At 44.0% G+C, this 25,194-nt stretch overlaps 1 protein-coding gene and 1 pseudogene across 1 annotated transcript in view; both read left to right on the forward strand.

The window, feature by feature from the left end:
* Window positions 1–2,038: 2,038 nt before the first annotated feature.
* On the forward strand, window positions 2,039–2,949 carry LOC122896753 (annotated as a pseudogene).
* A 3,579-nt stretch (window positions 2,950–6,528) lies between these two features.
* Window positions 6,529–25,194, forward strand: part of SHROOM4 (shroom family member 4) — a 221,970-nt gene continuing 203,304 nt past the window's right edge. Inside the window, exon 1 of the mRNA XM_044234583.1 lies at window positions 6,529–6,779. Coding sequence (XP_044090518.1) covers window positions 6,663–6,779 — 117 coding nt within the window. The 5' untranslated portion in view covers window positions 6,529–6,662. The remainder of the gene's footprint in view (window positions 6,780–25,194) is intronic.

Raw genomic sequence — 25,194 nt, forward strand, 5'->3', positions numbered from 1 at the left:
GGCACAGATGAAAAATATCTGTTTTTTACTGTTAAAAGCTGGATTGGTGGACAGTGAATATATAGGCAGTAATAATAAACTTCTTCATACTCTTCTCACTTGGCTAGACAGAATTTCTAACTCCCCCAGGGGTGAAGAAACAGACCAAATAAGTTATTCCAGCCGAAGTACTCCCAAGTAGGAACATGAAGAGAGCAGAATGGAGGACTTCAATCACTTGCCTCCTTTGCAAAAGAGGAAAATACAACAGAGACATGATTAATCAACTTATCACAGGATGCTTCTTTGGCCTCCTTGCCTTGTAATCCTGGTTTTACCACTTCCTGGCTTAGCTGGAAACTCACTCAACTCTCATTTGGAAAACAGTTAAAAATACCTACTTTGCAGGGTCTTTGTAATCATTGCCAATACTGTATGGAAAGTGCCTTGTAGAATGCCTACCATTTAGCAGTTGTTCTCCCAATCTAGGGCAAATTAAACTCACTGACTGAATATTGTTACATTTTCTGTTGAAACATTATTTCAATTATATATGTGAGCTCTTTAAATAAATACATGTCATGTCTATATAACCCAATCTATAGATTCAATACAATCTCTATCAAAATTCCAATGACATTTTTTCACAGAAAGAGAAAAAAACCCTAAAATTTGTATGGAACTACAAAAGACCTTGAATAGCTCACACAATCTTAAGAAAGAAGAGCAAAGCTGGAGGCATTACATTTCCTAATTTCAAACTGTATTACAAAGCTATAGTAATCAAAACAGTGTAATACTGGCATAAAAATAGATACACAAATCAACAGAATAGAATAGAAACCCCAGAAAATAAATCCAAGCATATGTGGTCAACTAATCTTTAACAAGGGCACCAAGAATGCACAATGTGGAAAAGATAGTCTCTGTAATAAATGCTGTTGGGAAAATTGGATATCCATATGCAAAAGGATGAAACTTGGACCCCTATCTTATACCACCCACAAAAATCACCTCAAAATGAATGAAAGACTTAAATGTATGACTTGAAACCAAAACATTCCTAGAAGAAAACATGGAGAAAATCTTCATGACATTGGTCTTGGTAATGATTTCTTGGATATGACACCAAAAACATAGGAAAGGAAAGCAAAAGTAAACAATTGAAGATTACATCAAATAAAAAGCTTCTGCACTACAAAATAAACAAATAAAAAGAACAAAACAATAAGTATCCTACAGAATGAGAGAAAATATTTGCAATGCATATGTCTTATAAGGGCTTAATATCCCAAATATATAAAGAACTTCTGCAACTCAAGAGAAAACAACAACAACAACAAAACTTGACTAAAAATTGGGCAAAGGATTTGAATAGATGGTTATCCAAAGAACACATACAAATATCTAACAAGTATATGAAAAGAAGTTCAATATCACTAATCATCAGGGAAATGAAATGCATATCACATCACACCTGTTATGATGGACACTATTGAAAAAAAGAAATCTCTATCAATGAATGTTGGTAAAGAAGTGACGAAATTGTAATCTTTGTGTACGGCTGGTGAGAATGTAAAAATGGGTAGCCACTATGGAAAACAGTCTTGAAAAAATTAATAACAGAACTACCAAATGAGCCAGCAATCCCACATGTGGGTATTTATTCAAAAGAATTTAAGAGAGGATGTTGAGATATTTGCACTACTGTGTTCACTGAATCATTAGTCAGAATAGGCAAAAGGTGGAAACAACCTAAATGCCCACTGACTGATAAATGCCTAAAGAAAATGTGGTTTCTACATATAATAGAATATTATTCAACCTTTTAAAGGAAAGGAGATACTGTCATAAGCTACAATATGGAGGAACCTTGAGGACATTAGGCTAAGTGAAATAAGCTAATCAAAAAAGGACAAATACTGCAAGATTCCATTTATATGAGGTATCTAAAGTAGTCAAATTCATAGAAGTAGAAAGTAGAATGGGCTTTCCACGCTACCTAGGGAAGGGTCCATACAGCGTTGTTTTGCATTCCCATCGTAACTTAACAGGAAACTTTCACAATGTCCGGAGCACTTGATGTCCTGCAAATGAAGGAAGAGGATGTCCTCAAATTCCTTGCAGCATGAACCCATTTAGGTGGCACCAACCTTGACTTCCAGATGGAAGAGGATATCTACAGAAGGAAAAGTGATGGTATCTACACCATAAATCTGAGGAGAACCTGGGAGAAGCTTCTGCTGGCAGCGCGTGCCATTGTTGCCATTGAAAAACCCAGCTTATGTTAGTGTCATATTGCCCAGGAATACTGGCCGGTGAGCTGTGCTGAAATTTGCTGCTGCTACTGGAGCCGCTCCAGTTGCCGGCTGCTTCACTCCATTCATTCTCTAACCAGATCCATGCATCCTTCTGAGAGCCCAGACTTCTGGTGGTTACTGATCCCACGGCTGACCACCAACCTCTCACAGAGGCGTCTTATGTTAACCTGCCGACCATTGCTCTGTGTAACACAGACTCTCCTCTGCGCTATGTGGACATTGTCATCCCTTGCAACAACAAGGGAGCTCGCTTTGTGGGTCTGTTGTGGTGGATGCTGGCCAGGGAAGTTCTGCGCCTGCGTGACACCATGTGGGAGGTCATGCCTGATCTCTATTTCTACAGAGATCCTGAAGAGACTGAAAAGGAAGAGCAGGCCGGTGCTGAAAAGGCAGTGACCAAGGAAGAACTCCAGGGTGAATGGATGGCTTCAGCTCCTCAGTTCACGGCTACTCAACCTGCAGTTGCAGACTGGTCTGAAGTCCCGCAGGTGCCCTCTGTGTCTGCTCAGCAGTTCCCTCTGAAGGCTGGAGCGCCAAGCCAGCCACTGAAGACTGGTTTGCAGCCCCCACTGCTCGAGCCACTGAATGGGTTGGAACAACCACTGAGTGGTCTTAAGCTGCTCTTCCACAAAGGCAAACAAAATGGGAATAAAGTTGATGGAAAATAAACAGTTTGTAAAAGTAAAAAAAAAAAAAAGAAAAAAAAAGAAAGAAAAAGAAAGTGGAATGGTGGTTGCCAGGGGCTTGGGGAGAGGTGGAAATGGGTGTTGCTGATCAGTGGGTATAAAGTTTCAGTCATGCAAGATGGAAATGTTCTAGAGATTCACTGTACAACATGTGCAGTTTACTTAGCAATACCATACTGAACACTTAACAAATTTGTTAAGAGAAAATAAATAAATAAATAAAATTTGTTAAGAGGGTAGATTTCATGTAATGTGGTTTTTTTTTTTTTACCACAATAAAAAAATTTATATTTTATTAGAGCAAGGTTTCTGAAGCTATGGTCTATAAGTCTCAGCCCAAACTGAATATAACATTGCATGATGATGTGTAGCTCTTTAAGGGAGGGAATGCATAGATTTCACCAGAAGCTCAAAAGAATCCTTAGTTCAGAAAGGATTTAGAGGCACTTCTTATGAGGGAAATTGTATTCAAATTTGAGTTTACAAAAGATGGAGCTAAGGAAGTTAAAAAAAAAAGTTCAGGGAAGGACTGCTATTTTAGTCTTTTTCCTTCCAAAAAGATAAACTGGTCAATAGATTTCTAATGAAGAAAAGACTTGTGAGGATTTTTTTTAATAAGGAGGAAGTAAACAACTTGTTTTTAATTTCTCTCCCTGTTTCTGATGATTGGCCTTTTGCCCACCTCTTCTGTCTGCTCCTTTATAGATCCTTTGTGATCCTTCTTGACTTTTAAATATTAGCATAATCCAAGATTCCATCGAAATCCCCCTTTTCTTATCACTGTGCTACCCCTGGGTGAGATTATCCACTCCAAATGGCTTCAGCTATAACCCAAATGTGTATTATCAATCACCACCCTTCTCTTATAATGCAGTTTCCTATTTTTGCCTGCCTACTGGACTTTCCACCTTTTTTTCCACAGGCAATTTAACATACGTTAGAGTGCATTCATTATCTGTTAGTTGGACACACCATGTGCGCACACACAGCCACACACAGAAAAACATCTCTGGATTCTTCTCCATCGACTTATTTTCACTTGTTTCATCTCCACCATCAAGTCTTTGTTTGCACATATGCTCTTTTTAACCCTTTGCTGGGACATAGTCACAGAATTTGTCAACTGCAGAGAAACTTAAGAAACCAAGTAGCTCAATCCCTTCAATTTACAGAGATGGGGTGTGATCCTTTTACTTTCACACAGCAATTTAACAGCAGAACCAGCTTAGAAACTAGGCATCTCAAATTCTACCCAGTACCCTTTCTACCACATAATTATGTTCCCACTAACTGGAAGGAAGAATAACATCCCTGCTACTAGCAGTGATTTTTATCAGTAAAGAAGCAACACTGTCTAGTCATCTGATGTTCAGAATGTCTATTTATGTGCTCTTTGCACCAGGGGCCAGGTAATTTATTCAGTAATTAGTAAAAAGGATAAAATGAAGTGTGCAAGAAGACATAGTGTTTTCATATGTATTATTTCATTTTAGCCTTCAACAGGCCCGGGAGGTGGATAATTTAGGGTTTACTAGCTGAAGTTTATAAAAGAAGAAAATGAAACTAAAAATAGTTCAGTGATTTGCCCAAGGTCACCCATCTAGTTAGTGACAAGGCCAGGACTCATATATGTGTCTCCTTCTTCCACACTTCTTCCTCTAGTCTAGACACATAATTCTAAGTAGACCTTGAGTGATGACTACCTATTCTGTGAACTGAGATTTGCAGATTTCAATATGTTAAGACTGAAACATGCTGAGTTCCACCAAGCAATAATCATGAAGATTACAGTCTTATCACAAAAAGGAAAAAAAAATCAGTTTCAAGATGGGATCGAGTAAATGAATGTCATAGTTTGACAAAAAACTAAGAGTCAAGAAATTGAGATGCCATTTTCTCAAGTTTTCTGCTTTCTAGGAGAGGAAATGCAAAACAGTGACCATGATCGAAATGGTTTTTGTAGGCTAGAAGTCTAAAATATTGAAGGTGGTTTCCTCTGTGAATCATCTCTAAGGACTTTAAAAAGGGAGGCCATAAACATCCAAATTGCAGTTTTATTAAAGAAAAGTTAGGTCAGCATCATATCATGCAGACAGTTTAGAAGGCTGAGAAGGAAAGATTGGGGGAGGGAGGGAAGGAGGCCCATGAGAGAAGTTTCATCGGCCTGCCAGGGTACACAGCAGGCAAGGGGAAGAGTCTGACAGGTGAGGGAAGAGTAGTAAAGAGTGGGAACCTTGTCCACAGAAAGCCGACTGTAGAAGGCAGGGAGCCACAGTGTGTCCTTTGGTGATGAGGAACAAGCTCTCCAGGAAGAGCGCAAGAGATAGAACAGGCAAGAGGCAGTGGAAGAGCCCCTTGAGTCACAACGGAGTTGTCAAAACTTTCCCTGCTAGAGTGAGGCCCTTTGAAAAATGTACTGCCTGCACGTGGCTCTAGAGACAATACCTCAGGGAGAGTAGGGAACTTGTCTGGGTCAAGACTTAGAAATCAGCATAAGATTTAATAACAGGTTCACTTTTTGAGACAATTACTGTGTGTGTGTGTGTGTGTGTGTGTGTGTGCGCGCGCGTTTGGTCTGTTCTAAATGTAGCTAATTTTGTAGCTCAAAAACTACAGCCTGGAGCATGAACAGATGAGCAGAGATGTCTGGATCCTGTCTAAAAGCTGATTCTTCCAAAAGGCACAACACTGTTAATTGGCCAGCTTATCAATGGAGGCTCTTTCCTATAGGTTTGTTTAGAAGTGGAAACAATACTACTAGTCTGCTAGCAGTTTGCTGATTTCTGGCTTGGTCATCTCAGTGGGGCAAGTGCAAGGCCGTGCCAGAAACTCCAGATTGGAACATATACAAGCACAGTGCTACCCACAGACGCCAGCGCTGAGCCAGGGTGTGGCTAAGCCCGGGCAGGGGGCATCCTCAAAGTGTTTCTTTATTTAAACTATGCTCGGGGCTATGTTTCATAATGACCCCACACACCTAGTGCATACACACTGAGCAGCCTAAACACACAGCCCCACTGTGTTCGCTGGCCTGCTTACTCCACTTTCCATCCCTCTAGGCAAAGTCCACAAATTAGCAGCCTTATAACCCTCCCACGACCCGGTTTGGGGACCTTCAGAAGAAAAAGGCACTCAGAGAAACATGAACGCGCTAATCGGGAAGCCAGCGTTTCAGCCCACTTGGCCACGCGGGCTATCCACACTAACGACTTTCACCTCCCTCCTCCGCTGGCTGGAGGGGCGGAGAACCCAGCCGTAAGGAGGAGGACCAAAGTGGGGGGGAGCAGCTTGAATGAAACAATGTAACAATTGATGTGAGGCCTTGCCTCGCGCCCGCTCCCCAGCGATCCTATAGGCGAGGTCCCACTGACTGCTCCTCCCCATTGCTCCGTTTTCTTGTCCATTACGCGCTATCCCTCCGCCTCTCCTTCTTTCTTTTCTTTTCTTTTTTTTTCCTTCTCCTTTCCCCCCTCCCTCTCTCCCCCTTTCTCCAGCTCCGTGTCATTTCCTCCTCGCGCTCGCCCGCTGCCCGAGCGTCTCCAGCCGGCAGAGTAGGCGGAGCAGGGCGGTGCGGGGTGGCGTAGCGCTGGAGGGCGATGGTGGCGGAGCTGCTGGGGGCGGAGGCAACGTAGCCCCCGCGGAAAAGGAGCCCCGCAGCGCCTGAGTCGAGCCGAGGATGGAGAACCGGCCTGGGTCCTTCCAGTACGTCCCTGTGCAGCTGCAAGGGGGGGCGCCCTGGGGCTTCACCCTTAAGGGGGGTCTGGAACACTGCGAACCGCTCACGGTGTCTAAGGTAAGAACTGGCGCCTCTATTCCAGCGGTGCCCAACTTTGAATGGACTAGCGGGTGCGCAGGCTGCCGCGGTACGCGGCCCTCAAATCAACTTCGAAACTCGGTGGGGCTGGGAGTGAAAGCCCTCCTGTGGAGCATTAGCGGAACAGAGGGGTCTTGCCGCCAGCCCAGGCGCAGACACCCCTGACGGGTGGCGGGAGCACGGGTGGGAGCATTGCTGGCCCGGGGCTAAGAGCCCTGTGCGCACACACTCGGGAGGCTCTGGGGGCAGTTTTTTGCTCCTCCACGTCGGGGCGGTTGCTCCCCTCAGTTTGAGCTGGAGGAAGTGGTGGCTGGTGGGGGTTTCTCCTTGGAAGTTCCCGCGCCCCTGGGGGACGGGCAGCGGCACTTGGCAGCTCTCTTAGCAGCGTTGGCCCCTCCGCCAACCAGCGGGTCGTCCCAACCGGGCAGGTTGCAGGGCGAGGGTCTGGTGTGGGAACGGAGATGAGGCACTGGTGGCTTTCGTCAGCCTCACTTCCCACGGCCGGACGCGCGCACATCCATTCAGCAGCCGGACGTTGCTCCTGCCGGTTCGGCTCGGCCTTTCCCTCCCTCCGGAGTCCTGCCTCAGCGCCGGCGAGATTTCCTGCACATTGAGAAGTGTGGAGGAAACTTTTGCGCCATGGAGCGCAGCTGTGCTGGAGCCGCCGCCGCCGCCGCCGCCGCCAGGGTTTGTTTGTTTTAGGAGGTTGTGATCTGCTGGAAGCCAAGTTGCAGCGGAGGACAGGGGAGAGGAGCTCTCCTGAGTGCTCCAGGAACCCCCCCCTCACCTCCCCGCGAAGGAGCCATCCCCGGTAGAGGTGTGGGGCTGTGGGGGCCTCGGGGGCTGTTACCGGGAAGAGAGATTTGTAGGGCCATTCACCTTGAGACGCCAGATTGCCAAGGGAAGGAACTCGTCGAACTTCATCCCGGTTTTTTTGTGTGTGTTTTGTTTTTGTTTCTCTTAAGTGCTCAAATCTGAAAAACTCTTCCCCTTCCAACCCACTCAAATTGCAGTTGAGGTTGTAGACGTGGGTTTGGGCTGGAGATAGAAATATGTGGCTTCTCAGCAGGGAACAAATGTCACTATTTTTTGGGCTTTGTAAGGGAGGTCACATCTCATCAGGGGGTGGCCAGTGCCCTACCACACGCCCCAGTAACCTGTGCTGCCATCTCCCCTTGTACTGGACGTGCTAGTTAACTTGTAATCGAGAGGTCCTTCAGGCCTTGGGGCCCACACTCTTAGGAACCCTGGAGTATTGCCACGGGGTGTACCAGTCAGCTTGAGCAGTCTCAGGTACCTGAGGGAAAACTTTGAGGAGCTGTTGGGGAAACCTGGGGTCTTTGGCCTCCCGAAACACCAATAACCAACCCCTATCTTCATCCGGCTCTCCCTTCCCCACAGTGGTCATGTATTTGGAAGCACCCTGAGATGCCTTTGTCACCCATTGTCACGTCCCCTCTTAAGGCACTCTCCCTTCAATATTCTCTGGAGGGAGTTAATAAGCTTTTTTTTTTTTTTCAAAAAAAAAAAAAAGGCAAAGAAAACAGCAACACTCTCAAACAACCATTTTGGGGAGGCGAGAATCCTGACCTTCAGGAATTTCTTCTAATCAGTCTCCTCTCTCCCCTCTTTCCACCAAGGTCAGAATGGGCTATGCACTCGTCCATGGTCTGGCAGTTCCTCCCTTTCTTTTTCTCCTTACACCATCCACAGAATTTCCAGTCTGCTTGGACAGCCTATCTTGGAGAGGTCATTTTTCACCTCTCTCTGGGGCTGAGCCATGCTGAGAAGCGCCCCAGAGAGTGCTTACTGCTATGGCCCTGGATTGTTTTGTGAGCCCGAGCTGAGCATAGCAGGGGGTGTTACTAAGTATGGGGCAGCCAGCAATTTGTGGTCTGGCTGGGGATTATTTGAGGGTAGACGAGGGTTTCCTTGGCCAAGCTGTTGAGGAGGAGACTCGTGTGTTGAGAGGCAGGGTGCCTTTTAATGATTCCCTTTCCGCTGAACATACAGTTGACCCCTATTATATGAAAACTCATTATTACACACATTTAGGTATGCAGGGGGTAAAATCATTTATCCTATTCCTCCCAAACAGCCTGGCACCTTGCACTAAAAGCCAGTTGTATATAACCTAGTTAGCCCCAACATTGTGTAAAGGGGCCATACTATTTTTTTTTAAGTGCAGTGATTGCCTGTATTTTTTTCTTGCTAAGACACTGTGTGGCATAGTTTATTAGTCCCTTTTTCATTTTTCTGACTTAGTTTTGTTTCCTCTTGCTTCAGAACAATACAGTTTTCTTCTCGAAAATAACATCAGTCTGCACACACATGCAGATGGGATGGAAGGCCGTAGAAAGAGAATTGTATTGGCAGGTTGGAACCTTGGGTTCTAGCCCCTGCTCTGCCACTCATTAGCTTTGAGATCCTGAGTGCATCACTTGCCCTTTGTGGGCTTAGGTGTCCTCATGTCTATTACAAGGTTCAAGTGGGTGGTCTTTAAATAAGACTGACAGCCCAGCTGGCAATCTTTGATGCTAGCTCTGGCCCTTTTCTTCTCAGAAGGGTTGTGGAATGAAGATGAGGCTTTGTTCCATTTGCATACAGTGTTACTATTTATATGGTGTTTCCATATCCTTTATTTCATAAGCCTCTTCCAGTCACCCTGGGAGACAGTCAGGGAAGGTTGTGGAGAAATGGATGGAAAAATTGAGGCCGTGATGCCCTGAGTGACAGTGAATCAGGGCTAGGGTCCAAGTCCGTCATATTTTCTACCACTTGGAGAGTTTCTTGATTCTTCTGGTAGTACTGTAGTTTGTGAAGGGCCATGGGGTAGTACCATTCAGGGGTGTATCTAGTCTTGACAGCTCTCCCAGTGACTCTGTCCACACCAGCCTGTGGTTCCACAGTAGATGAGGAACTGGATTACAGACACTCCTTGCTGAAGTCAAGGAGGAGGAAAGGACTATTTTAGTGCTTCCAAATCACTGTGAGGATCTCAGGTCAGGCAGAGAAAGAGGTAAGGTGCAAGAATCATGGTGGGAAATGCTGGAGGACCTCCTTTGGTGTCATGAAAAAAAACAGTTGGGGTCTGGTGTGGAGTACATGCTTAGAGATAGCTTGCCACTCTCAGGAGTGGATGGATTTGAGAAAGGGTGATTAGTGAGAAAGATTACAGAGAATGTAAAAGGCTACCTCGTATTTGTCATGGGAGAACCTTTGGACCAGGAAATGATCAGGTTGGGAAATGGTTGATTCCTACTGGCTCCTGTGAGTTCCTCAAATGTAGGAAATTCAGCTGCCCAAGTTTTAGGAGACTGGTGTAGTCTTCTCACAATTCAGTGAGAAAGAAAGAGGAATTTTTTTTTTTTAAAAACCTGCTATTGATTATCCCAAGTGTTAAGGGATGGCTTATGATTTCCCTGTACATTGTGATGTTTCCAAAGAAACATAACCCACAAGGGACTTGGGCCCATGAACTTGGTGTTATTAATTCCTTAGGTTAGCATCTTATACTACCTCATTGGCCCAGGAATCATATTTGGATAAAGTAGAGATTCTCTTCTAATCATATTTATCTGGTTTGTTAGCTAGGCGTCCCCCTCTACAGTGTAGACAGTCATCCATGAAGTTGGCTCCCTGTACTGGAAAAGATATTCTATGGGGATGGGTGACCTTTCCAAGGTTCTGGCAGCAATGATTCTGCATCAAATAGAGCTTCTCAGAGGACTCGGATATTCAAATTTTATCCTTCTGTGATGTGTGTGTGTGTGTGTGAGAGAGAGAGAGAGAGAGAGAGAGAGGTAGAGAGAAAGAGAGACAGATGGACAGATGGACAGAGACAGAGAGAGTTACTGACCATAGCATGAAGTTTCTATACTCATTGTGAGTCCTTGGAAATGTGTCTGAGGTTGGCTGAGGGTGGGGTGAAAATGAGGGTGGAGATCAGTGGGGATCCAGGAGAAGGAGAAAAATTGGGGAGGAGAAGACAGGCTTATCCTACATATTTGCCTTATTCCTGGCCCATTTTTCAGTGGGGAAAAAAAAAAGTGAAGTAGGCACAGTGAAGCAAGTGGGGGCTTTGTTCCGGACTGCTCCAGAACAAAGTAGAGTGGGATGAGAGAGTAGCTTGGAGGAGAAGGAAACTTCACCTCCTCCACTTGCTGTGCATTGCTGTTGCTATGTCATTTTACCCTCTCTAGACCTAAATGCCTATTTGCTAAGTGGGTGTGGGCATACCTGTCCCATCTTTATTATTAAAGATGACGTGAGAATGAATTGGGAAAACTCTCATACTGTTTGCCATCTTTAGCCTAGGAAGATGGCAGGACACGCTCTTTACATTGTTTTTAGTTCCCTCCCATCCTCCTCCCCATCCCCACCATGACCTTATTTCTAGAAGAAGCACACTAAGGGGCAGTTGAAATTTCAAGAGGACCTGGGTTAAGTCAGATTGAGGCCATCTTGTGGCTGGCAGTAAATTTGCAAGTTAGAGTTCTTGCTGGCTGCAGAGGTAATGGTATATGAGAACCAGTAGTTCCTATGAAGCCTTCATAGTTGTGTTACAGGCAAGGCCCACCCCAGACCAGAGCTTGACATTCACAAAGGGACCTTCATGGGGTGTGCTTCTTGGGAGCTTAGTCCAGCCTAGGTACTTACATTAGTGCCCCCCTCATCTGCCTCTAGAATCAGCAAAGGTATCTAGGGTCTCATTACCTCAACTGTCCCAGAGAGTAGCAGGCATTTGGAGACCTGGAGGAGGAATCCCTCCAGGAAGATACAAAGAAGTTTGGAGGGAGGTAGAGCAAGAAGGACAGGTGGTATATCTGGTAACCCTTGGCTGAGCTTTGGGGGCACACTATTTCGGGGCCTGCTGGCTGTCATAATACACCTGGTACCCTATTGAGATCCACACATGTGCTCCCTAAAGTGAAAAAGGCCAAGCCTGTTAGAGGATTTTCCCATTCCAAAACCTCAGACAAAGAAAATAATTCAACTCCAGCTGGAAGACATTTGAGCGTTGTCCCTTGAAAAAATTTTTTTAAATGATTTCCCCTTTTGCTCTCCCCAAACCCCTCCCAGGAATTTCTTTTTTAAGAGAAAAAAGAGACTCAGGCTTGAGACTGGAGTTTGTGGAGTGGTTTATCTAGAAGGACCATCACAGTTTTTATAGTTAGGCTTCTTCATAACTACGGTGGAAAAGATGCTAACCCATCTGAGGAAAGTGAATAATTTTCCCACCCCCATCAAGTACCAAAGGACAGCCTTGACTCAGGGCTGCTAATCCGATGCTATTCTTGGAGGAGGTCTAGAATCACAGATTCTCAGAGTCAAGAGGGCCTTTGGGGGGTTTCCAGGACTTAATCTTAACCAGTCCATTAGCCTTCAGTCTAGTAGCTCTGAGTTTGTTGTCTTATGCTCATGTGGGGAGTTCACTCTCTTCTTAGCCAGTTGACTGTAGATAATTTTTCATATGCTGAGTGGCAATCATCATCCCTCTACCTTCTACCAGGGGGTCCTAGTCCTACCTTCTGGGACCACACAAAACAAGAATGCTTTCTCTTTGTCTCGGGTCCAAAGACACAAGACTATGTCCGTTTGTCTCACCTTTTTAGGCTGAAGAGCCCTAGCAATTTCAGCTATTCCTTACTGGCATCTGAGATCCAGCCTCCTCTCCCCTTTCCTCCTCCCACTCTGGATGCACTCCAGCCTGTCCCTGTTCTTCTTTAGTTATGGAGCCTGCAGCTGAATACAGTAAGTTAGAAGAGTCTGACCAAGGTCGAGTTGGATCCTTAAAAAAACAAACAAACAAACAAAACAATAAAGCTGAAGATCACTGTGGCTCTTTCTGGTATATCCATGCCATACAAAGATCCTGTGTCAAGCAGAACCTTTTAGTGGGAGTACTTTGTTGCTGCTAAGCCTTACCTGCCAAAGACCTTTACCTAGACATCTGAGACAGCCATGTAACAGATTTGGGAGGGACATATTTCATCTCTTATTGTTTCTTTAGAGTTGCCCCAGCCCCATGCCTAGCCCAGGATAGTGTTGAGAGAAGTGTTCTAAGCAAGATGAGAGAAGATACAAGCTCTGACCTCAAGGAACATACATGTTTATATAAAAAGTTACAGAGAAGGAAGTTGTATCATAGAAGAAGTAGAGTTTAATGAAGAGTGTCAAAATCAGAACTTTAGAAGATCAGATTTATTTTATTTTTTATCAGCTTTTGGCTTGGAATTTGTAGGAGTAACCTCTCTGCCCTGAATTTTCTCCTTCTGAGAAAAATCGGTGTCTCCAAGATTGAAGATGCTGACTGTGTGACATAGTCTCCAACTTACAGAGCCCTTATGGAGGAATTTAGATACAGTGGTCTATGTCCCAACCCCTTGATAGATATTCATCTCCCTGCACATCACCACTGGCATGGAGTGCAAAACTCCTGCTGTTGCTGCCAGCCCTGGGTTCTGAGATCTTCTGTCTATACCTGGAATACCTGTAAGAGTCACTGCTGCTGGAGGCCTTGCACCCACAGCCTTGTCTCTGCAGGCCCCTCACATCTACCAGTTTGACACCTAAGTTGGGCAAATATTTTTTTCTTGCTCCTAAAGCCCTGATCTGGGACTTTATTATCAATATAATTTCATCAGTCATACCCATGCATTAAACAAGCCTCTCCAGGGGCACCTGGGTGGCTCAGTGGGTTAAGCCTCTGCCTTCAGCTCAGGTCATGATCCCAGGGTCCTGGGATCGAGCCCCGCATTGGGCTTCTTGCTCAGAGGGGAGCCTGCATTCCCCTCTGCCTGCCATTACCCTTGCTTCTCCCTTCTCTCTCTCTGTCCTCTGACAAATAAATAAATAAAATCTTTAAATTGGCCTCTCCAGAACTGCTGTGAATTTAGCCACTGTCAAAAACACTGTGTCAGAAAGGCACGTTTCCTAGCCTTCCACTTTCTCTTCTCCAGGCCTCTCAACCTTCCATAATAATGAGGATTAAGCTCTATTCCAATATTCTGCCTATAGGAAACTATCCAAAGCTCCAAGCTGTTTATTCACAAAAAGGGTTTTCTTGGAGAACAATTTATTCATAAGTTAGGGGCAAGTGCTCCACAATCTCTGTTACACAGACCTGGGTGGGCTGTGGGTTTCTACTCCTATCAGTGTGTTCCTATTCCTGATGCTCAGATGCGGTGTGTGTGCACAGTGTATATATGGTTCAATTTTTCTCCAAAATTGAGCCCCAGGCTTACCAGTTACCTTTCAAACAGTGATTGCTTATGTTGATACCTAGATCACTTTCACTCAATTTCCATGCAGCCAGATTTTTGTCTCCTGGTGCTCTCCTGAAAAATTCTCTTCAGACAGACTTCAACTAAGTCACTAATGAATAAGTTGAGATCTTTCCTTTTCCTGGCTAAAGATTATATTCCAGTGACTGGGATGGGGTAGAGTTTCATCTCCTTACACCCCTTTGCCACATCCAGTGTAAACAGGCCAAGTGGAAAGATTGTCTTAGGCATTAATTTTGCAAGGGATGATCCGTTCTTCCTCACATCACATTGGCATGTTTACTTGGGCTCATAGCCATACTGGTTGGGCACCAAACTTACAAAGATCAAGATGACTTGGTTTCTCAAAGTGACTAGCCCCTCCCCTTTGACTTCACCTCCACTCCCTCCTCATTCAGCACAGGTCTATGACTGTACTGGGTCACAGAATGAGCACTGCCTAGTAGCAGCAGACACATTTTCCGGGCATCCAGGCTGCCCTTCTTTCCTGTCCAGTCTTTGCTTCCCAGTCCCCGCCCATCAGCACCAGTTGCTTGAGGCCTACATTTTGGACTGGCTCATTCAAGTGCCATTGCCTCTTTGTTCATTCATTGGCTTCTCTGCCCTCTCTCCAAAACCCAACCTTTTTTCTCCTTTGGTCACAGAGGGCCCTTCTAGTCTGCTACACCAACTTTTTCCATCTTGGCTCAGCCATGCTTCTGGTGGGGGATGAATGGGGGTAAGAGAAGCTCATAGAGTTAAGGTTGATAAAGTTTGAAGACACTTAGCAAATTGATAGCTGGATCAGAGGGATAGATTCTCACCCTGTGTCTCTCTCTATCCTGTTGCAGAAGAGGACGGGCCCTTTGCTGCCTTCCTGATACTTTTTCATCCACTTGCAGAGTAATCTTGCTATGCTGTTTCACCTCTCTGTACCCTCCTGTTTCTTCTCAGACTCTCTGTGGGGCAAGCGTCTGTTTTGTTGAAGGGTTGTGAAGGGCTCCAGGATCCTTGCCTGGTCTGGGCTGTGGAAGTGTGCATGGCAACCGACAGCAGGCAATCGTTACAGTGCATGGCATTTCTCCACACTACTACTTCCTATCTTCCCAGAAGTGGCTGTTTCCTGGTATGTTTTTAGGGATGGCATGAGGCATGGTCTGTTAACTTTCACTCAAGATTTTAATGTTACATCTGTGAGGAATGTGAGAAGTGGGACTCATTTGACAAGATCAAGGGTTAAGCCCAGTGATGGACAGACCCTTTGTGGTGTCTTCTGGCCCCCACCCTCGTGCTACTCAGCAGAATCCCAGCTGTATGCTCGGCTCTCTTCCTGAGCCTCTGGCAGGTATCTTTTGAATGGTTCTTCTATACTGCCTTTCACGGTCCATCAGAAATGGATTTTTTTTTTTCTTTTGGGGTTGGGGGTTGGGGGTGATACAAGGTAGACCTGGGAGTAAAGCTGGTTCAACTAGTTATTCTGGAAAGGGGTTAGAATCTCATGGCTGCAGCCCCATCTTTGCTTATGAGAAGATGACAAGCTAAAGCCTTGTCTTTGTTGAGATGCCTTGCTGTTTTCCATTTCTTTTTTCTTGTGTTTGATGTTAAGTAAAAGCTCCCATGAAAACTACTGCAGGTAGGCAGCATTTGATGGCATCTTCTCTGACTGAGAGGATGAGTGATGACATGTTGGAGCCTCAGGGGTGAGTAACAAGGTCTTGATTTTCATGTTCTTTGGAGGGCTTGACTGAGAGTTTGGAGCTCTGCATGAGTTTGAGTTTGCAGCCAAGGAGTATCAAGACAAGAGGCTGCAAAGTGGACAAGGGGAGACCCTGGAAACTCCACTGGTATACATGTGCCTCACAGGGTGAAGGCCCTGTAGTTTGGTAGGATCTCAGCAACCTCTTGAACTCAAAGGGAAGTCGAGGCCTAGAAATGGAGTACTGGGAGAGGTAATAGATGCGCTGTGTCACAAATCCTGCTGCTTCTAGGTGTTTTACATGTTTTCCCATTTAATTTCTGCAGTAACTCTTTGGGGTAGATACTGATGTCTTTACTGTGCAGATGAGGGGACTGAGGCTCGGGGAAGTGAAATAATAGAGTCTAAGACATACCAGAAGTAGAAATCTGGCATTGAGATTTATATCTGTCTGACTCCAAATCCCAGATTCTTTCCATAATACCGTGTTTACATAGATGAATGAATGAAAGAGAAAGAAAAAAAAGAACTGGATAAGAATATGAGGCTGGGGGTTGGGAAAAGAAATGAAATAGAGAAATTAAATAGAAAAGAAAGAGAAAAATGAGTGGGGGTGGAGGAGAGAGGTAGACAGAAAGAGAGGGAGAAAGAAATGAGAGAAATATAATTTTGTACCAAAACCAACATTACCAGTACATGCCCCTCAGGGATAAGTCTGAAAGGAAGGATTCTGTTTTGTTTTGTTTTAAATCTCAAATCAGGGTAAGGGGTACAGTCTTGTATTCAGAAGCCCTGGAGTTCAGCCTTCGCTTTGTCACTCACTTGTTGTGTTCTTGGGTGAGTCATTTCCTCCTGCGTCTCAATTTCCTCTTTTGCAAAATGAAAATGATAATACGCACACTTTTTCTTTCCAAGAGGGAGGGAGATGGATTTTATCCTTTATCTCATATAAACACTAGATGCGTATGTGATTTAAGAAAAAGCATTCCACAGGTGTCTCATATTAAACAAAAATTCTCTTAAGAGAATTTTGAACTTAAAAAAAGAATTGTATGCAGCTGTGGAATCTTTGGGAAGATGCAAAGTGGCAGGACACCTTTAATGGGATGTCTTCTGCTGCCAGAAGATGGAAGACCAGACCTGATTTCTGGCTAATGTCTAAACAGCCAACAATTTGAAAGTCTATGCTAAACCTTGTTTGGCTCCTACCTAAGAGCTCTCAGCTAAGCCTCCAATCAATCAATCAATCAATCAGCTAACCAATCAACACATATTTGTTAGTACTTTGTAAAGTGTCTAACTCTAAACTAGAGAATACAAGAGATAGCCACCACAGAAGACCTGTTCCCTGGAAGTGACAGTTTTGTTGAGGAGAACCATTATTGCAAGCTCAGGAAACAAAAACCTTTAAGTGGTGAATGGGATAGGATCTAAGAACAAAATTTATTTAGTGGAAAGAGATTTCACTGGGAACTGATGTGGTCAGGGAGCTTTACGGAAGAAGGAAGAAGAATTGGGGCTAGGCCTTGAGAGATAGGTAGAATTTAGGTAGGTTAGGAAGAAAGAAAGGCATTCATCCAAGTTAGTATGCTAAAGACACTGCTGCATGTCCTAAAGACACAGGAGACTGAGGTCAGTTTTCTCACCCCACGGTGAACTAATAGCATTAGCTACCCAAGTACAGGGTGTGTGTTTGGTCATTTATTTGCCTATTCATTCATTCATTAAATTTATTGACTGTTTGTTCTAGGAACTAAACTAGTCTTCCTGCAGCCTATGAAACCAGCACAGAGCTCCATAAAGGTCATTTTTATTTGTTTTCTAACAAATACTTCCATGGTGCATACCCCGGGCCAGACAGTGGCTTTCCAATTTAACACTTAGGAACTCTTATCAATACCATTCTAGAGATGAGAAAAACGAGGCATAGTCAGGTTAGTTAACTTGCCCAATGTCATACTGTTTGTGTGGTGAGATAAATGAGTCAGTGGGGATCTGCTTGACTGTTGCAGATTGGTGGAATGTAAAGATGAATGGACTTGAGCCAACTCTTCTGAAGAACCCAGAAAACTGGGTTATAGAATAGATTTTTTTTTGTTGTTTTTGTTTTTGGAGGATCAGAGTTAATGTCTTAAAGGTAAAGTACCTGGCAGAGGACCAGCCACCCAAGCACTCACTTGAAGAAATCAAAACTGAACCATACAGAGGGGCATTTCAAGGCCATCAGCCATCTTAGTAATGTGCTGTTGTTATACACTAGCAAGTTGCCAGAGGTTAGTGGTAATACACACCACTTGGATCTGAAGAAATGAAAGAGAGGTGGGGTCAGAGATGAATCCAGTATAACTAAGCTAAAAGTTTCAAAGTGGTGATGGGGATTAGGAAGGCCAACCAGTTTTCATTCATTTTGGGGTCTTCTGAGACTCAGTCATCAATAGGCCTGGCCAGTTAAGAAGTTCCATGGACTGTTTGGAGAAAAAAAAAAAGGATTTGTTTATTTAAGGCCCCTGATCATTTGAAACAGCAAATCATTATTTTAGGAACATGATGGTTAACATAGACAATTTACCAATCTGCTGATTGTTCTGGAAATTAATTAATTGCCAGACAAGCCCCTTCTCCAACAGACATTGGAACAGGCCTGCATTGTTATTTAATGGGCTTTTCTGGTGGTGGCTTTGTCTTATCTCCTCCAATCTGCCGGGATGCTTGGTCACCTGGGGTGTTACTGGCCGAAGTTCCGTCTAACTTGGGACTTTTCAAGTGATGGGAATGTCCACAAATCAAACAGACAAAAAATAGATGAAACTGTCAAAATGCCAAACTTCAGACATGAAGCTTGAAATGTTAAAAGGTTTGAGGCAGTTAAAAAACATCAGTTGACTTTTGCCAAGATGTTTAAGGATTGTTTTCTCTATATGAAAAACAGAACATGGAGGCAGAGTAAAGCAAACCTCAGACCGCTGGAGTTTCAAGTCTGGATTGCATTTTTGTTGTCAGCAGTTTTATATTCTGCATAGAGTAGTATTATTTACCTATGAATATTATCATTCTTAATATTTCTACAGTGTATTGATCTTTAAATGTGACCTTTGAACAAGCATTGTTAGGCTTGCAAATATGATTAGACTGCCTTCAGTGGCATCCTTACCATATTTCATCCTGATTCTTATGTTAAAATAAGGAAGACAGGGATACCCGAGTGGCTCAGTTGGTTAAGGGTCTGCCTTTGGCTCAGGTCATGATCCCAAGGTCCTCAGATTGAGTCCCTCATCGGGATCCCTGCTCTGCAGGGAGTCTGCTTCTCCCTCTGCCTGCCGCTCCCACTGATTATGTGTTTGCTGGCTCTCTCTCTCTCTGACAAATAAATAAATAAAATCTTTTAAAAAATAAGGAGGAAATGGAGTGTTGCTTCAAAAACTCATTTACTGCAAATCTGGCTAGAAAATGCCACTTTATTATTAAGAGACTTCTGCAAATTTGGAGTGATTATCTGACCCAAACCTTAGCGCTGATGCCATGTTATACTTCAATGAAGTTATCAGGAAAAGTTAATTTTGTGTGCAGGTGGGCCTACCCATCTGTCTTCTGCCCCCATATTTCTGAGATGTTCTTTCTAGATCCATTACTTTTGTGTAGTGTTACCCGCTTTTCTGCATGGTGAAGAACTAAAAGTCAGAATGTTGTAAAGATGCCTGTGCTGCGGAACCTGATCTGTTCACTCCCTCCCTCCCTCCTTCCTTGTAGAAGGAACTCACTTCCGGCTAAGGGCCAATGGGCACCTGGGTTCCTTTACCTAACTCTTCTGTCTAGGTGAAATAGCTTATAATTTATATTTGAAGTTGACTTGAGTATCTAGCTGTTGGAGGTATTTTTCTGAAAAAGGCTATCTGAGTGCTCTGGCTTTTACAAGAGCCAGCTTGCTAACTTCTTTCTGCGGCATGAGTCCTAGTAAGAAGATGATACTCTCCCCCTCTGGATGTAAAGGGTTAAATATGTAATTTTTTCATATTTTCCTGTGCCTTTGGCTGGAGAAATGTGCAGTGTTCTGAAACCTGCCCAGGCCCTGCACATACTGTATCTGCTTAAGGAGGGTTTTTTTGGCTCTTAGCCCTTCTCAGCTGCATTAGGGTTCAGGTTACATCCCTCTCCCCTTCCAGCCACTAATAAAAGCCAAAAGAATTAAGGATCAGGGAGAGTTAATTCCCACTGCTAAGACCCAGGTGGGGCCCTTCCACCTCCCATCTTGGCTTCTAGGCTAGAGTCCTAATTTAGGGCTGAGCTCTAGTCTAAGCCTGTAAGTGACAGTGATCTGGAACAGGCCCCAGAAAAGCACTTGACAATCAGGTTTTGCCCTATGTTGGCAGTTCTTTCCTGCCTCTCTCTCTGTCTCCCTCTCCCTCTCTCTCTGCCCCCACTTTGCTGTTGGGATCTTACAAGACACCAGTGACCACAGGGGCCAAGCCACCCAATGCTATTACAGGAATAGAAATGATGTATCATAGTGCCTTCCTTCTAAACTGGAAGATCTGGGTGAATGAAGCTTCGACTTTTTACTTCTACTCCAATCCCTGACCCAACTTCAGTACAACATTAGGAATCTTATTCAGAATAAGAAATGTCATTCATTTCTCACCCAGCTTGAAAGAGATGCATAGTAATGAGCTCTGAAACACTGAGCTCAAACAGAGGGCAGCTTTGAAGGAGGATCTTGCAAGAGCTGGGACAGGCAGGACGAATCCTCCTTCTGGAACAACTATACTACTGTAGTGACCTCCCTAGTGGTTTCCCTCCCTTTGATCATTCCCCTCCCCCTCTTAAAGTTATTTAATGGTTCCCTGCTACCTGTAAAATAGAGCCTGAACTGATTTAGCTTCGTGTATGGACCATTCTCCATTTGGCTTTAGTCTTACTTGCAGCATTCCTTCTAGGACCCAGGTTTTCAGGCAGGATAGTTTCCTCTCTGTCCCCCAACACACTGGGGAAACTCTGGCTTCCAAATTCCCCATCCTGATGTTTTTTGAGTGCCTTGGCTTTTCTCTCCTCATCTCTGCCCCTTCCAGTTGGGCTTAACCTTCAAGCCCTAGCTCTCAACTGCAAGGGCATCATCTCAGTCTGCTCCTGGTGGAAGTCATCTCTCCCTCTTTGGAATGCTGGAGTTCTGATTTTCCAGTAGAAATCTATGGTACTTTGGCTGCCCTGTGTCTGGCTTGCTGGACCAAAATCTTCTAGAGGACAAAGGTTCTTCTATATCTTCATCATCATCTTCAGCACAAAGCACAAAATAGTCTTTCCTTAGTGGTTTTGCTGGAAGAGCCAAGCAAGAATTTTGTATTCAATAATTGGTCATTTTCACCTTTCCCCTTCCAATTCCAAATTCAAAAGAGGAGATGACTTTGGTAACACCTACTAAACAGAGTGAGACTTGAATGACACACACACATTGTATGTGAGTTAGGGATAGAAGGAACACACAGAAGGAAGTGGTAGTACAGGTGGGAGTTGAGAGAGATCCCTGATACAGCATTGGATGTGAGGGATGCTGATGACAGTGGGGGTTGGGGGTGGTTACCTGCTGGTCTCTGAGCTACTTAGAGTTTGGTTTGCAGCAGTTGGATTTCTTGCTGCTGCAGGTCTTGCGTGTGAGCTATGTTCCTGAGGCTTGCATGTGATAGAGGCCTGCTGACTGATGATCACAGCATTCCCCTTGTTGTTGGGAAGTGTTGTTTTGAAACTCTGAGAACAGCAGCCACCCCTCCTGTTGCTATGCGTTTGGGGAAAGCAGAGTGTAAGTCTTCTGTCTGTCTCAGATGTTTCACTGCTTCATCCCAAAGGAGGTAGCTTTATGTGAACATACTCTGTGTGTGTGTGTGTGTGTGTGTGTGTGTGTGTGCGTCTTTCCACTTTTGCTTAAGCAAGCCCTAACGTGTTCTGTCTGACTGGCCTTGGATGTGAGTCATCGTCTGGTATTTATACCCAGTGCCTTAAGTGTCCTCATTATTTGACCATGACATTCCTTTTCTCACTATCTTATTCAAAGCTGAGAATGCTGAAAAGGGCCCAGAAGAACCATCTCTGTTCTCCTTCTTAATGGGGTCTAATCTAATTGGTGGCTGACTGTCTCTGTGGAAGTCAATTAGGTCATGTCAGGGCACTAAAGGGAACAGACTGAAACTCATAGTGGCAATACTGTGACAGTTTAAAATACACACTATGGGGCCTTCTCTTAGTTCGTTCCAGCCCAGACTACTGCTGCAGAGTTTGAATCACTGGAACCAACTCGAGGAACAGTGCTCAAGGGGATCCCAGGAAGTGTTTGTCCTTATCAGGAATGTAGTAAGCCTGAAGGGAATACACACAGTCTGAGAAAGTCTTAGAGGCGATGATTCAGCCTTCACAGGCATTGGTGGAAGAAGCAGAGAATGTTAGCTCGCTCCTTACTGCTCTTTCCGTTAAGCTCCTTCCAAAGCTGAAAGTTTTGTTTTGGAAGCATGCTCCTAGAGTGTGGGAATAGTAAACCCCATCAGGGGCACTCTTGTTATCAAGGGGACAGAGCTTCAGAGAGGAAGGACATGACTGCTAGTATGGTCATTTGGAGGCCAGGCAGCCAGTAAATCATTTGAGAATGAATTAAAAGTTCAAAGGGCAGGAGGGAATTCTTTGGGGGACCTCATAGGTACTTGAAAAATCAAAGGGATAACTGAAGTGCTTTTATTTTTTTGAGTGCTGGTTGGAAGGGACAAGGGAATGGAAGTGCACAGTAGGAAATTGGCATTGCTGTTTTTGTGTGCTTGGGAGACTCAACTCTGGACTGGGGACCATCAAAGTCACCATAACTAAGTGCCAATTATGTTCTGCATAATCTCTAATCTTTTCATTACTAATGTGATAGTATTCCTATTTTACAGGAGACTAAAAAAAAAGAGTCTCTGAAGGGCCAAAAGACATTCTCAAAGTAACAGAGCTAATAAATGGTAGAGCTGTGATTTGAAGCCAGTTCTATATGACCCCAGATCCCAAGCTTGTCTCATTATACTTTGGAATTTTATTTCAAAATCCTCTTTCTGTGCCTCATGTTTCTTTCTTTTTTCTTTTAAAAACTTACTTTTTAAAAAAAAATTTTATTTTTTCAGCATAACAGTCTTCATTATTTTTGCACCACACCCAGTGCTCCATGCAATCCGTGCCCTCTCCAATACCCACCACCTGGATCCCCCAACCTCCCACCCCCTGCCCCTTCAAAACCCTCAGATTGTTTTTCAGAGTCCATAGTCTTATTTACTATTTTTGAGAGAGAGAGAGCGAGCAGAGAGCACAGGGAGAGAGGGGCAGAAGGAGAGGGAGAAAGAGAGAATCTCAAGCAGACTCGGGGCTGAGCACAGAGCCCAACACAGGGTTTGATCTCACCACCCTGAGATAATGACCTGAGCTAAAACCAAGAGTCAGATGTTCAACTGACTGAGCCACCCAGGCACCTCTCATGTTCTCTTTTTTATACCAATATTGACTGTTCCTGTGACCATGTTCTTTGTGCCAGAGCGTTAGAGAAAATCCCACTCATTCCCAAGCTTTCCTAGGAAGCTTGTTAATATAGCTGACCCTTGAACAAAATGGGCTTGAACTGTGTGGGACAACTTATATGAGGATTTTTTTCCAATAAATATATATATAGTACTGTAAATGTATTTTTCTCTTACTTATGATTTTCTTAATGACATATTCTTTTCTCTAGCTTACTTTATTGTAAGAATACAATATATAATATATATAATATATAAAATATACGTTCATTTTCTGTTTATGTTATTGGAAGGCTTCCAGTCAACAGTAGGCTGTTAGTAGTTTTGAGGGTGTCAAAAGTTATACATAGATTTTTGATTGTACAGGGGTTGAGTGCCCTTAACCCTCACATTGGATTAGACTCAGGATTACATAATTTAATGTATGATCTGTACTTAGTAGTGTTCCTATTCTAAGATGCAGAAATCAAGGCTGAGGGTTCAATAACTTTCTAAAATTCATGGGACCAGTAGGTAGTAGAGCTGGTATTCAAAATTCAGTTTATCCATTTTATTATTTTTTGAAGATTTTATTTATTTGACAGAGAGAGCACACCAGGGAGAGGGTGAAGCAGGCTCTCTGCTGAGCAAGGACCCCTGTAGGGCTCAATCCCAGGACCCTGGGATCATGATCTGAGCTGAAGGCAGACGCTAAATCAACTGAGCCACCCAGGCACCCCTAGTTTATCACATTTTAGAGTGCTTGTTCTTCCCAATGTCCCCTGTTGAATCTTAGACTGGAATGGGGGGAAGTGATAAACAAAAAATCCAACTTGATCCTCTTGGCCCCTACAAACCTATCTGTCTTAACCTGCCCTCATTGTCACTAAATTTTGTGAAGTGAGGAGTGGCGGGCCTTTCTTCTTTCTTTCCTTCCTTCTTCCCTCCTCCCTTCCCCCCTTCCCTCTTCCTAACACAGTTTATTTGTTTAAATTGTTATTTTGGGGGATAGGTGATAAATGTTCATGGAACAAAATTAAAATTACATAGGTGGGCAAGTGTTTTTTAATCCCTAATTTCTCTCCCCTGGGGGCAACCACCAATACCAACTCCTTGTTTACCCTCCCAAGGTTAGCTCATGCATTATATATAGAAGTGTGTAGCATATGCTTGTATACACGTACACTCAGTGTTTCTGTTTCCTCACGGGCTGTGTATTCCTTGATCCTCTCCAATCTGGCTTCCACTGAGGTCTTCATGAGGGCCACATTTACTGGCCTCTTCATTGTTGTCATCCTCCTTGTCTTCTTTACACAGTTGTTCTATATTTCACATTGTATGTTAAATAGATACCCTAGTCCTATGATTCAAAAGCCAGTTAGTGTGAAAAGGTGGAGAACAGTGTCCTGCTCTTCATTGTCCTTCATAGGCCCAGGATTCACCACCCCCTACTGTGCTTAGATTATTTTTTAAATGTATCTTTACAGAGTATCTCTAATACACACAAATAAATCTGATATGGTTTCTTTATCTTGGTTTTGGCACATATTAAAACAATCTTCTGCTCGTCACTTTTTTTTTTGCTTACATATACTGGAGATCTTTCTTTGTCAGTATGTACAAGGCTGCTTCATTTTTTAACAGTGATATTGTTGATTTATTTAACCAGTCTTCAGTATTGCTAGTCATCAGCATTTTTTCCAAGGTACCATTCTGGTGTTCTCCAAGCCCTGTGGCCAGCATGTCTTCTGTGGTGCTGAACTCTCTTGTTTCTCTACCCTCTGTCACTGTTTCTCTGTTCTTCTTTGTGACTCAACTGCCTCTCCCATCCCCATCTACTGGGTATCCCTCAAGGCTCAGAGGACAGCCCCCTGTTTGCTCTCTTTGCCTTTCTCCAGTCTCCCTCTCTCTGCCTCTCTCTTCTGTTTCCCTCA

The sequence above is a fragment of the Neovison vison genome, chromosome X (assembly GCF_020171115.1).
Source record: "Neovison vison isolate M4711 chromosome X, ASM_NN_V1, whole genome shotgun sequence".
Taxonomy (NCBI): Eukaryota; Metazoa; Chordata; class Mammalia; order Carnivora; family Mustelidae; genus Neogale; species Neogale vison.